Here is a 15,063-nt window from a genome sequence, read left to right as displayed (position 1 = left end):
GATCAGCTAAACCCTGAGCATGTGGGCAAGACTCATCAGCCAGACACCCAGAAAGTTCTCTATAGTAACTCCTATCATCCCTCCATTGACCTATTTCCCACTGAAAATGAATGGTCAATTAGTTACCAAGATCATATTATCTCATCAACCCATCCTCTTATCATAGAATCATAGAACTGGAAGAGACCTCAGAAGGTCAAGTCCAACCCCCTGCTCTAGGCAGGACCGAACCCATCTAAATCAACCCGGCCAGGGCTTTGTCAAGCCGAGACTTAAACACCTCTAGGGATGGAGACTCCACTACTTCCCTAGATAACACTAGTCTTGCACTACAAGAAGTCTCAATTCTCGCCTTTCCAAGCTGTGAAGTGGCACCTGCTTTATCAGTGGCTCCTTCCAACGCTGCAGGCCCCCAGCACCCGCAGACCAGCACAGTCGCACAATAAAACCAAGTTCACAACATGGCAGCTGGGCTCTCACGTCCCTTTGCTCTCACATCCCACTGAGGGACGGGTGAACCCCCGCCCCAAGCGGACCCACGGGGGCCTGGCAGACACGGTCCCAGGAGGCTGATGGAAAACGTAATTCTCGGAAGGTCTGGAAGGTTCCACGACATTCGACAAGGCCCAGAGCACTCTGGGGGGTGAGCGAGAAATGGACCCACCTCCGGGGGGCCTGAAACATTTCCCCCAATGCTCCATGCTCCCTGTGGTTGCTAAGAATAACACAGCCCGGTGCCCCTCACTGAACACTCAGAACACCCAGAGCCCTGTGGCACCGCAGAGACCGACACCGATCACCACGTTGTGTCACGCGCCGTGGTGGGAACCCCCTGCCGCCGCTGAGACCCTCCTGAGTGGCCCCCTCACCCGGCGAAGGCAGGGCCCTTTCCCTCTTCCTCACCGGACACTGAACAGACCAAAGGCCCCCGTGGCCGCTGCCCATCACAGACTCCAGGGCAACGTTCCCCCGGTCGGTGTCCCTGGCACGGAGGAGTCGCCCATCCGGCTCCCCACCCCCCTTTCCTCCAGGCGCATTATCCCACACATGGAATGGAATGTGGATCAATGTAAAGTAATGCACATTGGAAATATAACCCCACTATACATACAGGCTGTGTCTAGACTGCATCCCTTTTCCGTAAAAGGGATGCAAATTAGACACATCGCAGTTGCAATGAAGCGGGGATTTAAATCCCCCCCGCTTCATTTGCATAAACATGGCTGCCACTTTTCTCCAGAGCTTTGCCAGAAAAAAGCGCCAGTCTAGAGGGGGATCTTTCGGAAAATATAGCCTTTTCGGAAAGATCCCTTATTCCTTTTTTTAAGACGAATAAGGGATCTTTCGGAAAAGGCTTTATTTTCCAAAAGATCCATGTCTAGACTGGCGCTTTTTTCTGGCAAATCTCCGAGCCGGAAAAAAGCGGCAGCCATGTTTATGCAAATGAAGCAGGGGGGATTTAAATCCCCGCTTCATTCGCAATTGCGATGTGTCTAATTTGCATCCCTTTTATGGAAAAGGGATGCAGTCTAGACACAGCCTTAGAAAAGAGGAGACCAGGGGAGATATGACAGATGTCTATAAAATCATGATTGTGGTGGAAAAAGTGAATAAAGAAAAGTTATTTACTTATTCCCACAATATAAGAACGAGGGGTCACCAAATGAAATTCATCAGCAGCAGGTTTAAAATTAACAAAATGAAGTTTTGCTTCATGCAGCGCACAGTCAACCTGTGGAACTCCTTGCCACAGGAGGTGGTGAAGACTAGGACTTAAAAAGTGTTCAAAAAAGAGCTAGGTAGATTCATGGAGGTTAGGTCCATCAATGGCTATTAGCCAGGATCAGTAGAAGTGGAGTCTCTAGCCTCTGTTTGTCTGGAATGGGTGACAGTAGAAGGATCACATGAGGATTCCCTGTTGTGTTCCCTCCCTCTGGCGCATCTGGCCTTGGCTACTGTTGGCAGAGGGGACACTGGGTTAGATGGGCCTTTGGTCTGACCCAGTACGGCCGTTCTTATGTTCACCGTTAGGGAACCTTGTGCTGCTATTTATCGTAATCCAGCCAAGTTTCTGAGAGCGAGATATCTCTTTCTTTGCCACATCAGCGGTGGCTGCTCTGCGATTATCTACTAACACCACCCACAGGATGCTGACTGCATTCTGGTGCTGGGCCGGGGACATTCCCTTTAGCTCCTGCCTGACCCAGATGTTCCTGCCTGAGGATAAAAACCAACATGGTGCATGGCTTAAGAGTTGGCCTGCTGTGCGGAAGGCAGGATGCTGCCTCCATCGCTTTCTCTTCCGCTCCGACCCTCAGGTCCGTCTTCCAGCTGCCGCCCAAGGACGACCTGAAGGGAGGTTCCTTTCCCACCATGCGTCCAGTCGAAAACCCGTTGCCTGGCAACCGTGGCGGGAGGGGGCAGTTACTCGGGGATACTGCAGACATTCGGGAGGACAGGGCAGTGCTGGCCAAGGGCCGGGCACGAGGCCAATCCCCTCGCCCAGTGAGTGGGAAGCAGCCGGGTGATGGGGATGGGGAAGGGCCGGAGGGACCTAGGGGTGGACAGGGGGCAAAGCAGCTACGATGGGAGCTCAGACCCGCAATGGAAGGGCGCTGGGTGGTGGGGCAGGACTGAGGGAGACAGGGCCCCCTACCTTGTCTGGAAGTGGATGGGACCAACCCACACACGTTTCCCTGGGGGGACGCTCCTGCATCCCTTTGCCCTCACCCTGAGGTCCTAGCCCCTGGCGGGGGAAGTCTTTAGCCCAGCCAGGGGGCCCAGGCAGTCTCCACCTGCCTGTGGAGCAGGGGGCAAAAGCAGCCCCCAACCCATGTCGGCCTCCCCTGGGCTCCCAGCCCGATCTCAGCGGGCGGGTGGGAACAGGGAGGTCCGGAACTCTGTGCCCGCAACCCCAGATCCCTGTGCGGCTCTCCCAGAACTTGGCTCTGGCCAGGGGCTGAGTCTTCAGCCTGCGACTTGCCCACACTGAGAGCCACACTGGGGGCAGCTTTGGGGAGAGGTGGGTGGAATATCAGGGGGTATGTCTACACTACCACCCTAGTTCGAACTAGGGTGGTTAATGTAGTCAAACGAACTTGCAAATGAAGCCCTGGATTTGAATTTCCCGGGCTTCATTTGCATGTTGCCGGGCGCCGCCATTTTTAAATGTCCGCTAGTGCGGACTCCGTGCCCGCGGCTACACGCGGCACAAACTAAATAGTTCGGACTAGGATTCCTTTTCCGAACTATTGTTAGTCCTCGTGGAACGAGGTGTAATGATAGTTGGGAAAAAGAATCCTAGTCTGAACTATCTAGTTCGTGCCGCATGTAGCCGCGGGCACGGAGTCCGCACTAGCGGACATTTAAAAATGGCGGCACCCGGCAACATGCAAATGAAGCCTGGGAAATTCAAATCCAGGGCTTCATTTGCAAGTTCGTATGACTACATTAACCACCCTAGTTCGAACTAGGGTGGTAGTGTAGACATACCATGGGGTGTGGACCTGGCAGGGCGCTGTGCTTGGCTCCACCACACACTGCAGCCAAGAGAGCTTTGTGGCATATTGGAGCACATTGCTAGGAGCATTGCTGGCAGATCTAGAGAAGGGATTATTCCCCTTTACTCGGCACTGGGGAGGCCACATCTGGAGCGTTGCACCCAGTTCTGGGCCCCCCACTATAGAAAGGATGTGGACGTATCGGAGAAGGGTCCAGCGGAGGGCGACCAAAATGATGAGGGGGCTGGAGCACATGACCTATGAGGAGAGGCTGGGGGATTTGATTTATTTTACCTACAAAAGAGGAGAGAAGGGGGATTTGAGAGCAGACTTCAATTACCCGCAGGGGGTTCCAAAGAGGATGGAGAGAGGCTGTTCTCAGTGGGGGCAGGTTGCTGGACAAGGAGCGATGGTCTTAAATTGCAGCGGGGGGGCTCTAGGTTGGATATTAGGAAAACCTATTTCCCAGGGCGGGTGGGGAAGCGCTGGGCTGGGTTCCCTGGGGAGGAGTGGAATCTCCATCCCTAGAGATTTTTAACGTCCCGTCTGGACAAAGCCCTGGCTGGGTTGATTGAAATGGGATTGGGCCTGTGTTAAGCAGGGGGTTGCTCCTGAGATCTCCTCGAACCCCAGGACTCTGTAACTTGGGTCGGCAGTTTAAGTCTCTCACCTGCTGTAGCAACCTCACTGCCGGCCCCACACTCCAGTGTTTCTTAGCTCATTCCAGTGACTCTGAAACGTAAATATTTCTGTGAAATTCGAGGGACCGTTTGTGTTTGCTGATCTATTTCTGTGTGATCCCAGGGGGACGCGTGGGGGCTGCCGGCTCCCCGCACAGAACACGCAGCCTGGGCGTTTGGGCTTGCGAGGGCGAAGCCGCCAGGACGATCACTCGTGTAAACACACAAATCCCCTGATCCCAGCCTGACCCTGCCTGCGGCTGAGCTGGAAACTGCTCTGTGCCCAGGGCTCCCTGCTGGCTCCGACCCCGCTGGGACTCCCAGGCAGGCAGGATAAATGTCCCTGCCTCCGAGCCCCGGCCAGTGCGGTTCCTGCCCCTGCAGCTCCCCACCTGGATCCCAGGCAGAGACTCCTGATCCCCGGCTGGGGCAGGAGCCCGGTGAGTGTTTGGGGGGGGGGCCTCCCGCACGGCTGCCCCCCTGCTGAGAAAGGTGCCCTCGTGTGTCATCAGTGGGACCTGAGCTCGCCAAGTACCCAGTCCAGGGGAACCCCCCACAGCCCCTGGTGTCCCTGGGAGTGAGGGCAGGTCGGGGGGAGCTGGATGGCGCCCCCAGGGGAAGGAAAGGCAGGGGAAGCACAGAGCGGGCTGCCAGGGGCACACGTCTTGGTTTCCCTGCGACAAAGCCCAGAGCAGAGCCGGGCAGAGGCACCAGCATTTCCTACCCTGAGCCCCCAGTGACTCCGCTACGAAATGCGAATGAACGTCCGGGACACAGACACGGGGGCAGGGCTGGAGGTGGCAGAGAGGGCGGGTGCATGGACAGACGGGCAGGGACAGACGGACGCTCTGTAGTTACTCTGTGCTGGGAGGGAAGGTGCAATTCTCATGGAGCAGCCGACGTCTCCGTTCCCAAACCCTGCGTCAGGGCTGCCGGGGGCTGGGCCGGCCTGGGGGGGCTGGGGAAAGGCTGCCCAGGGACACACAGTGGGGCTGTCTGGGTGCCGTGTCCCACTGACCCCGGAGCACATGCTGGCCCCAGACAGTCTCCAAGCTTGGCAGCCGCAGCTCTGGCATTTCCCTCCCTGCCAGAGCAAGGGGCCTAACAGGTGCCTGGTGGGAGGGGACTCTGGACAGTCCCAGACAGGGGGAGAGGGGACGGGAGTGTCTGTCTCTTTCCTGTGCGGCGTGCTGAGACCCAGACCCACGCCAGACACAGCCCCTGATCTAGGCACAGCCGGGCTCTGACCTTGCTTTGAAGTGAGGATTAGACGCAGCTGCCTAGGACTCTGGGTGCTCCGAGCTCCTACCGCTTGAGCGGAGTACTCGAACGGACAGACAGACACACAGACAGACAGGCTGACACGCTCCATTACAGGGTGGAATGGTATAATCATTTCCTACTGAAAGCCGATGATTAGAACTTGCCTCAGGCTCCGCTGCCCGGCGATTCCCAGTTCTCACAGGGGAGAGGCCGAATTTCATTTTGCAAGATGCCGTTGGGCTGGGCACAGGGTTAGCAGGATGGATCCCCCCTGCCGCCCAATCGTGCTCGGGAGGCTCTATGGCCGGGGGCTGTCCGTGGGTGCAGGGAGATTCTATCCCCGCCAGGTCTGGTGCTGGTCCAGCCCCCGCTGGGATCCTGGGCCCAGTCCTGTGTCCCCAGGCTCCGAATCCATTAGTGCCCCTTTCTGCACTGAGGCACCTCTGAGTGGTCGCTGTGTTCGTGGGCTCGGCAGCTCCCCGGGGGGTTCAGTGTCTCTCAGTGGCAAAGCAGGGAGCAGGGCCGGAGCTGGAGCAATAAATCCTCATGGCGCTTCAGTAGCTGAATGGTCCCTAATAGTTCCCAGAACTAAGGGAGGCCGGCTACACGGGCTGGGCTCTCTGAGACTCTCCGCCCGGCCCTGCCTGCTCTGTGGCTGGTTTGTCGAGTGGTCACCTCTGAGCTCTGAGCTCCTGACAGGTCCCTGTCACCGGCTCTGGCTCTGCCCTGCGCAGCTCTGAGTGCAGCTCTCAGCCGGGGCGCAGGGCGTGAGCCGGAAGTGAGAAGTGAGTGTGAGGGGGTAGGAGCCCAGCAGGCACTGACCTTGTCTTTGCTTCCAGCCGGGCCCGGCGCCCAAGCGGAGCCCTCAGCGCCCCATGGCCGCGCCCAACAGCACAACGTTCAGTCACCTCAGCTTCGTCCTGGTCGGCATCCCGGGCCTGGAGCCCTGGCACCCCTGGATCTCCATCCCCTTCGCGCTGATGTACATGGCGGCTGTTCTGGGGAACTGTGGTCTCCTCCTGCTCATCGCCACCCAGCGCAGGCTACACGAGCCCATGTTCATTTTCCTCTCCATGCTGGCGGTGGCCGACTTACTGTTATCCACCTGCACAGTGCCCAACACGCTGGCCATCTTCTGGTTTGGACCCAAGGCCATTTCCTTCAGTTCCTGCATCACCCAGGTGTTCTTTGTGCACTTTGTGTTTGTTGTCGAGTCGACCGTCCTGCTGGCCATGGGGTTCGATCGGTACGTCGCCGTCTGCGACCCCCTGAGGTACACGACTGTCCTCACCAACGAGAAGATCGGAAAAATAGCCACGGCCGTTGTCATCAGAAGCTTTTGTGTAATTGTCCCCGTGGTTTTTCTCCTCAAACGGCTGCCCTTCTGCGCCAGCAACGTCATCCCACACTCCTACTGTGAGCATATTGGGGTGGCCAGGCTGGCCTGTGCGGACATAACCCCAAATATCTGGTATGGCTTTGCAATGATTAATGTAACTGTCGTACTAGACGTTGTGTTTATCGCTGTGTCTTACGTGCTGATCCTCAGGGCTGTCTTCAAGCTGCCCACCAAAGACGCCCGCCGCAAAACTCTCGGCACCTGCGGTTCCCACGTCTGTATCATCCTCTTATTTTACATCCCAGCCTTTTTCACTCTCCTAACCCACCGCTTTGGCTATAACGTTCCTCGCCACATTCACATCCTGCTGGCTGATCTCTACGTGCTTGTTCCCCCCATGCTAAACCCTGTTGTTTATGGGATGAAAACAAAGCAGCTGCGGGAACAAATGAGCTGCATGTTTTCTCAGAAGGGGAATTGGTGCTAAATGCTGCTGAGTCCTGAGCTATGTGACTTACCAGCAGGCTTCTTCCGCACTGCAAGGAGAGGGGCCCTCGGCACGAAGACATCAACGTTAAGACTTTAAATCTCAGTTGCAAAACAGACTTTTTCAGCTCCTAGGAACTGCGGTTACACATCCAGGTGCATGGAACTATGTGAGCCCTTCTGGAGAGGAGAGGGCTGGGGGACGGGGGGAGAGCAGGGGAGCACTGATAAACGTCTCCAGTTATTGTAAAGGTTCTTATCCAGAGGATGTTGATTTGTCGAAATCCTTGCCAAGAATATAACACAGTTTGGAAAGGACCTAGATATATTCATGCAGGTTAGGTCCATCAGTGGCTATTATCCAGGGTGGGCAGGAACGGTGTCCCCAGCCTCTGCCAGAAGATGCGAATGGGTGGCAGGGGATGGATCATTTGATGATTCCCTGTCCCGTTCAGTCCCTCTGGGGTGCCTGACACTGGCCACTGTCAGACTAGAGGACACCGGGCTAGGTGGCCCTTTGTTCTGAGCCAGTGTGGCTGTTCCTGTGCATGTTCCAATTGTTCTCCTGGCCCAGTGACTGCAGGGCATGAAGCAAGGGGTCAATGGGGGGCAGGGAGCTTTGGGACAGCTCTTAGGAAAACCTTTCCATCGCTCAGAGTAGCTGACACCGACACGGGGCCCAGGGAGGCTGTGGAACCCCCGTCACTGGAGAGATGTGAGACCCGGCTGGGCTCCGGGCTGGCAGGAGTGCACAATAAGACCCGGCGAGGTTGAGCCTGACGTCTCTCTGCAGCGCTGAGTGCTGATCTCCTGGGTGGCCTGGGCCCTTTTACTGCTCCTCACCACCGAAAAGAATCCCTTCTCCTTGCCCTGTCGCTAGGCGCCCTTCGGCCTCCCCGCCCAGCCCCTCTCCTGGGCTCGCCTCCCCTCACAGCTCAAAGGCCAGGCCTCCGCGTTGGATTTGCTTTTACTTGGCTAGCAAAGCCATTGGAGGCAGGGTGAGACAGCGGCCGAGCCTGTCGCAGGGGCTCCCTGTGGGCTGAGTCCCTCCCGTTCCAGGGATGCCCACGCCAGGGGTATAAACATCCCCGCGTCTCCGCCCCGGTCAATGTGACCAGGCCCAATCCCTGACCAAACAGCACCCAGGCAAGTAGCATCTTTGGTGTCTTGTCCCCCGCACCTTCATTTGATCCCCTTTTGAATCCCTTCTTTGTATTGCCTCGGCGGCCTGCCTTGTGCTTGGATGCACTCGCATGCACCATTCAAAGTGCACTTTTTCACAAGGAGCTATACAGCTGTGTTGATCCGTGACACCTTGGCCTCTGAGGACAGGACAAGAAGCAATGGGCTGAAACTGCAGCAAGGGAGGTTGAGGTTGGACATTAGGAAAAAGTTCCTGCCTGTCAGCGTGGTTTAAACACTGCAACAAGTTACCCAGGGAGGTTGTGGAATCTCCGTCACTGGAGATATTTAAGAGCAGGTTGGACAGACACCTGTGAGGGATGCTCTAGATGGTGCTTGGTCCTGCCATGAGGACAGGGGACTGGACTTGATGACCTCTGAGGTCCCTTCCAGTTCCAGTGATCTGTGGTTCTAGAGGACAGCAAATAAACACCCCATTGCCTCGAAGCTTCTAGAAACTATTTCAGTTGAAGAAGGACCGAATTGTCCCACCAGACCCAGGGAAGTGCAGACAGCATGGGCTGGCGGGAGGGTGTTACGCCAGGGCCAGACCAACAAGGCTGATTCTAGTCCTGCAGTTCAACAGGTCTCAATTCTCGCCTGTGCCCGTGCGCACTGGTGCAGAGCGTCCGAGCCAAAGCCTGGCCCCAGGCATTGCCAAGCTGTGAAGTGGCACCTGCTTTATCAGTGGCTCCTTCCAGCCCTGCAGGCCCCCAGCACCCGCAGACCACCACAGTCGCACAATAAAACCAAGTTCACAACATGGCAGCTGGACTCTCACGTCCCTTTGCTCTCACATCCCACTGAGGGACGGGCGACCGCCCGCTCCAAGCGGATCCACAGTTCCGGCAGACACGGTTCCGGGACGCTGCCGGAAAACGTAATTCTCAGAAAGTCTGGAAGGTTCCACGACATTCGACAAGGCCCAGAACACTCTGGGGGGTGAGCGAGAAATGGACCCACCTCCGGGGGGCCTGAAACATTTTCCCCCAGCGCTCCATGCTCCCTGTGGTTGTTAATAACACAGCCCAGTGCCCCTCACGCCTGGCACCCAGCCAGTCCCCTGGGTCTCCTGGTCCGACATTCATATCCCCCCCACCTGCTGCCCCTCAGCCGGATCGCAGGCGGAGATTCCTCATCCCCGGCTGGGCTTGGCCAGGTGCAGGAGGGGGGAGGAATTTGGGACTCTGGGCCTGACTCTCTGACTCCCCCAGGTGGCCTTGATTTTGGGGGGCCCAACTGTAGGCACCGAAGTCTGAAAAATGGGGCCTAAACATTGGTCCCTGATGACCCACCCCAGAGCAGCAAACCTTCCCCCAGCCCACACAGCTAAGGCGGGAGGCAAGGCCGCCTGGGCAGATGGACATGGAGGGGCAGCTGGGTCAAGCAGAGGGGGGCAGGGCTGTGACCCCCCCCCCCCCCCCCCGTGCTCATTTCAAACAGCGTGTTCACACAGGAAAACACACGTATGTCTCCGTAGCTACCGCTGACCCCTAGCATGCTGCCCCCTCCGGGGACGGGCGGGGCGAGGGCAGGGTGCTGTGACCCGCGCTCTGTGCAGGGGATCCTGGCTCTGCCGAGGTGACCGGCAAAGCTGCTAGTGACGTCACTAGTGCCAGGAATTCCTCCCCCGGCGCGCTGTGAATCCCCCTCATTCCCCCCTCCCCGGGGCTGCTTTTCCCTTTCAAAAACAACTTTCCCAGAACCCCCAGAGCCCCGAGGCACCGCAGAGACCGACACCGATCCCCACGCTGTGTCACGCGCCGTGGTGGGAACCCCCTGCCGCCGCTGAGACCCTCCTGAGTGGCCCCCTCACCCGGCGAAGGCAGGGCCCTTTCCCTCTTCCTCACCGGACACTGAACAGACCAAAGGCCCCCGTGGCCGCTGCCCATCGCAGACTCCAGGGCAACGTTCCCCCGGTCGTTCCCTGGCACGGAGGAGTCGCCCATCCGGCTCCCCACCCTCCCTTCCTCCATGCGCATTATCACACTGCTAGGGAACCCCACACGGCTATTTATTGCCATCCAGCCCAGCTTCTGAGAGCCAGGCAGCGGTGGCGGGTCTGTGATTATCTCTACCACGTGCCACTCCCCGGGACAGAGCAGCGAACGGCCACCCTGCCACCCGGTCACATTTGCCACGCGGTCACTTTTCAGAGAGACGGAGCCGTCTGAGGTCTAGCACCGCTCCTGCCCTCTTCCCCCCAGGACTAGGAGTGTGTTTCATGTGGGCGCCCAAGCATGTGTACGTGGCCTGCCCTCACGTGGACGATGGGAAGGCCTGGACAGCGGGAAGGTGGGAGGGCAGGCTGAGTCTGGCCAACTGGAGCTCCCAAGCACGTGTACGTGGCCTGCCCTCACGTGGACGATGGGAAGGCCTGGACAGCGGGAAGATGGGCGGGCAGGCTGAGTCTGGCCAACTGGAGCTCCCAAGCACGTGTACGTGGCCTGCCCTCATGTGGACGGGAGGAACAGGCCACACTAGCTGTGGGGGCAGGCGGACCCCTGCCAAGAAGCCACTTAGCAGGAGCCACGGCACGTCTGGGGGGAGGAGGGAGGTGTGTTTGGCCTCTCTTAAGCATGAATGTGACCATCACCACAGACCGTGTCCAGTTCTGGGACCCGCACTCCCAGAAAGAGGTTGAACAACCGGCAACAGTTCAGAAAAGAGCTGTGTGGACAAGTCAACGCCTGAGAAACCCGCAACAGCCACGTTCTTTATCAGAGAGACGAGTAGAAGGTGACTGGACCCTGGTCTATCGGGAAGAGATTTCTGAGAGAAGGTGGCTCTTGAATCGAACAGACGCAGGAACAACCAGCCCAAATGTCAATGGGAGCTGGGGTGTGGAGGCTAACTAACCCTTGGAACAATTTACCAAGGGAGTCATTGGATTTCCCCTCAGCTGAGGGGTTTCACTCCAGACGGGCTGTCTCACTGAGAGACCTGCTGGCACTCAGCTGCTCTAGGCTAGAAGCAGAAATTCTCTGGCCCGGCAGACGTTCCCAACGGTCCCTGGTCCCCCTGACGAGAGTGCCTGAGCTTTGTACACCCGCTGGTCGCTTGTACCCTCTGCACCACTGGGAGGTGGGCAGGTGTATCAGTGGGGAGAGCTGGGCAGGCAAGGGAAAAGACTGCAGTAAAAATGTCAAGTGAAGCTGTTGCTCAATGTAGGGTACGCCGTCACTGCAATGCTATTTCAGGAGACCAGTATGTCCCAAAATGGCGGCCCCGCATCTTTTGAAGGTGTCTGTGTGACGGCGCGTTTGGGTCTCCCCGTCTCCTGCACCCCGAAATGGCACAAACAGACTGCACCAGCCGGTGGAATAGAGGAAGTTTATTGCCTCTCCAGGATACAGCACAGCACAGATGGAATCTGGTCACAGAGCTGGGCTAGGATGCCTCAGGCCCCCTTGAGATGGGGGAGACTGGGCCCCTAAACTCCAGCCCCTTTCCCTAGGCTGTCTCCTCCATGCTCCCAGACAGCAACTAACCAACCCTCTTCCAGCCCTGCCCCCCAGCCAGGCCGGCATTCCCCCTTCCTTTGTTCCTCTGCATGGGGGGTGTCTGGCCACACCGGTTGAGAGATCCCTTTGCATAGTGACTCATCCTGTTTTGCTGGGTCGTGGTACCCACGGCAGCCAGTGGGGGTTACCCCAGAGCCAGCAGCATAGAAACCAGCCAGGTACCCCCACTACGTCACAGTCTGCTATTGAGAAATATAGCGGAAGTGCAATTTTGTAAACCTGGTAGACACGAGGTGTGAGGGATGTCTCCAAATAGTGTGTTATTTTGAAATCTGGTGCTGTGTACACGTGCCAAATCTCAAAATAGCCTATTTTAAAAAAGAATCAAAATAAGATACGCCGTTTGCAGCGCTCAAATTGTGTATCTTATTTCGAGCGAAGGGTGCAGTGTAGACACACCCTTTAGAGATGGGACATGTGATAACGTGTATCGCTGCCCCCTAGGGGATGGAATAGGTTGGACCTAAACCCCACATATCTGTGTCCAGCCAGTCTTTGGGTTTGTCTACGCAGCAAAGTTATTTTGGAATACCAGAGGTATCCCGAAATAGCTATCCCGCATCTTTAGAATGGGTCCGCTATTTCGAAGTATAGCGGACGTGCTATTTCGCCATCCCTGTAAACCTCCTTCTACGAGGAGCAAGGCATGGCTCGAAATAGTGCTGTATTTCGAAATCTGGCACCGTGTAGGCAGCGCCAAATGATGAAACAAACTATTTCTAAACAGACTCAAAATAAGCTCCACAATTGGCGTAGCACACACTGCATCTCTTATTCTGAGTTTCGGTGCCATGTAGACACACCCATGGTGTGCAGCAGCCAGTGGCAAATTTAGAATTTGTGGGGCCCTGCACAGAGCTTTATTTCTAGGGCCTGCAGGGTCCCATTCAAGAAAAGAATGTCATGTCTTCTGCCCCCCACCCCCCGCCCTGTTTTCCATTTTTTTTTACCCTCCTCCAATAGGATAAGAAAATTAAAATAAAATGAGGAAACTTGATTAGGGCTGGGGGCTGGGATGCCGAGGGGGGTGTGGACTCTTGAAGGATGTTTGGGGGCAGGGTGTCACATTACTGAATTTGAGGGAAGCAGCCAGATCACTGCTGCACCCATAGGTGGGGGTGTTGGCCCCAAAAATGGTATAGAAGGGGGCCATGGGAGGTATTGAATAGGAGCTCACTGTCTGCTAATCCTATGTACGCTAGTCATGTGAGTGTATAATGTCTGTGTGTGTAGTTAGGAATCTGTAATCAGTGTGGATACTGAATATTTCTCTGCATATGGTTGAGCATTGGGCAGGGCCTGGCCTATGGACATGCTAATTAGCGAGGCCCTGTGGGACAATGGCACTCAATGGGTCAAGGACACACCTCAAGAATGAGGACGGATACCTAAGGGCTGCCAGCAGTGAACACAGGGATAGGCCGCTTGCCAGGTGACCTGCTGTAGCCAAGAAGAGACCAGGAAGGAGGGATAAAGAGGCCATGTGGTCGACTCCATCTTGGTTCTCAGCTCAGCACTTCATCCCAGAGGCAGCAGTGCAGGGACCGAAGAGCCAGAAAGACCTGTGGACCCATCCTGACGTAGGATGCGCAACAAGGACTTTTATACCGGCAGCTGTAACATCTCTGCTAGAGCCTGCATCGAGGACTGGGAGATTCGGTGCATGTAACGTACTATCCTTTAACAACCTTACTCTCGTGCTTTTCTTTATTGTAATAATAAACCTTTAGATGTCAGATGCTAAAGGATTGGCCCAGCGTGATTTGTGGGTAAGTTCCAGAGGGTAAATTGACCTGGGAACTGTGGCTGGTTTCTTGGGACCGGACAGAACTTGTTCGGGGTAGGTGGGATTGGGTGCTAGGACCCCCCACCTGTGTATGAGTACAGGGGCCATCTGGGGCACGGATATTGCTGGGGTGTCGGAGGGGTTTTGCTCGGGAGGCTTCAAGCAGGCTGCTGAAGTGCTCTGTGGGACTGGTTTGTGGCCTGGTTGGAGAGGTCACCAGTCTGGGGACTGTAAGGAGCCCCGAAGTTGAGCAATTCGCCCTGAGCAGACGCCCTCAGCTGTGCCCAGACCTGGCCCGGTCCGTCACACAGGGTGCGGGCTCTGGGCTGGCCCAGGGGGCTGGAACGTGGGAGAAGAGTTCTTGCGCAAAAAGCTGCCAGTGTGGACATAGAAACGAAGTTCTCCAAATCACCTGCCCCCCTCCCCTCGGATCTCAGGCAGCAGAGATGAATGACACCCTTGGAGCAGGGAGTATGACTTGGGCACACAGCCAGACTCTGACACAGATAAGAACCAGGAGTCCCGCTACTCCCTCCCCCAGCGCTAACCACTAGCCCCCCCTGCCCTGAACCCCTGGAGTCCTAGCTCCCTTCCCCTCCCCCAGCGCTAACCACTAGCCCCTCCTGCCCTGAACCCCTGGAGTCCCAGCTCCCCTCCCCTCCCCCAGCGCTAACCACTAGCCCCTCCTGCCCTGAACCCCTGGAGTCCCAGCTCCCCTCCCCTCCCCCAGCGCTAACCACTAGCCCCCCTGCCCTGCGCAGCCGGAGCCCCAGCTCCCCTCCCCTCCCCCAGCGCTAACCACTAGCCCCCCTGCCCTGCACCGCTGGAGCCCCAGCTCCCTTCCCCTCCCCCAGCGCTAACCACTAGCCCCCCCTGCCCTGCACCGCTGGAGTCCCAGCTCCCCTCCCCTCCCCCAGCGCTAACCACTAGCCCCCCCTGCCCTGCACCGCTGGAGTCCCAGCTCCCTTCCCCTCCCCCAGCGCTAACCACTAGCCCCCCCTTCCCTGCACCGCTGGAGTCCCAGCTCCCCTCCCTTCCCCCAGCGCTAACCACTAGCCCCCCCTGCCCTGCACCGCTGGAGTCCCAGCTCCCCTCCCCTCCCCCAGCGCTAACCACTAGCCCCCCCTGCCCTGCACCGCTGGAGTCCCAGCTCCCTTCCCCTCCCCCAGCGCTAACCACTAGCCCCCCCTGCCCTGAACCCCTGGAGTCCTAGCTCCCTTCCCCTCCCCCAGCGCTAACCACTAGCCCCTCCTGCCCTGAACCCCTGGAGTCCCAGCTCCCCTCCCCTCCCCCAGCGCTAACC

General features: G+C 57.4%; 1 protein-coding gene across 1 annotated transcript; it reads left to right on the top strand.

Moving 5' to 3' along the window:
• Nucleotides 1-6,259: 6,259 nt before the first annotated feature.
• LOC102450133 (olfactory receptor 52B2-like) lies at nucleotides 6,260-7,335 on the top strand. Its single transcript, XM_075922439.1, has one exon. It carries the CDS (start codon nucleotides 6,319-6,321, stop codon nucleotides 7,267-7,269), a length of 951 nt encoding a protein of 316 aa, XP_075778554.1. The 5' UTR covers nucleotides 6,260-6,318; the 3' UTR covers nucleotides 7,270-7,335.
• Nucleotides 7,336-15,063: the final 7,728 nt, after the last annotated feature.

The sequence above is a fragment of the Pelodiscus sinensis genome, chromosome 1 (assembly GCF_049634645.1).
Source record: "Pelodiscus sinensis isolate JC-2024 chromosome 1, ASM4963464v1, whole genome shotgun sequence".
Lineage (NCBI taxonomy): Eukaryota > Metazoa > Chordata > Testudines > Trionychidae > Pelodiscus > Pelodiscus sinensis.
The sequence above is the reverse complement of the archived record's forward strand: the minus strand, read 5'-3'. Positions and strand labels throughout refer to the sequence as shown.

What these genes read in the sequence shown, in the direction of transcription:
- LOC102450133 (XM_075922439.1), top strand. Translation starts at nt 6,319, where the DNA reads ATGGCCGCGCCCAACAGCACAACGTTCAGTCACCTCAGCTTCGTCCTG.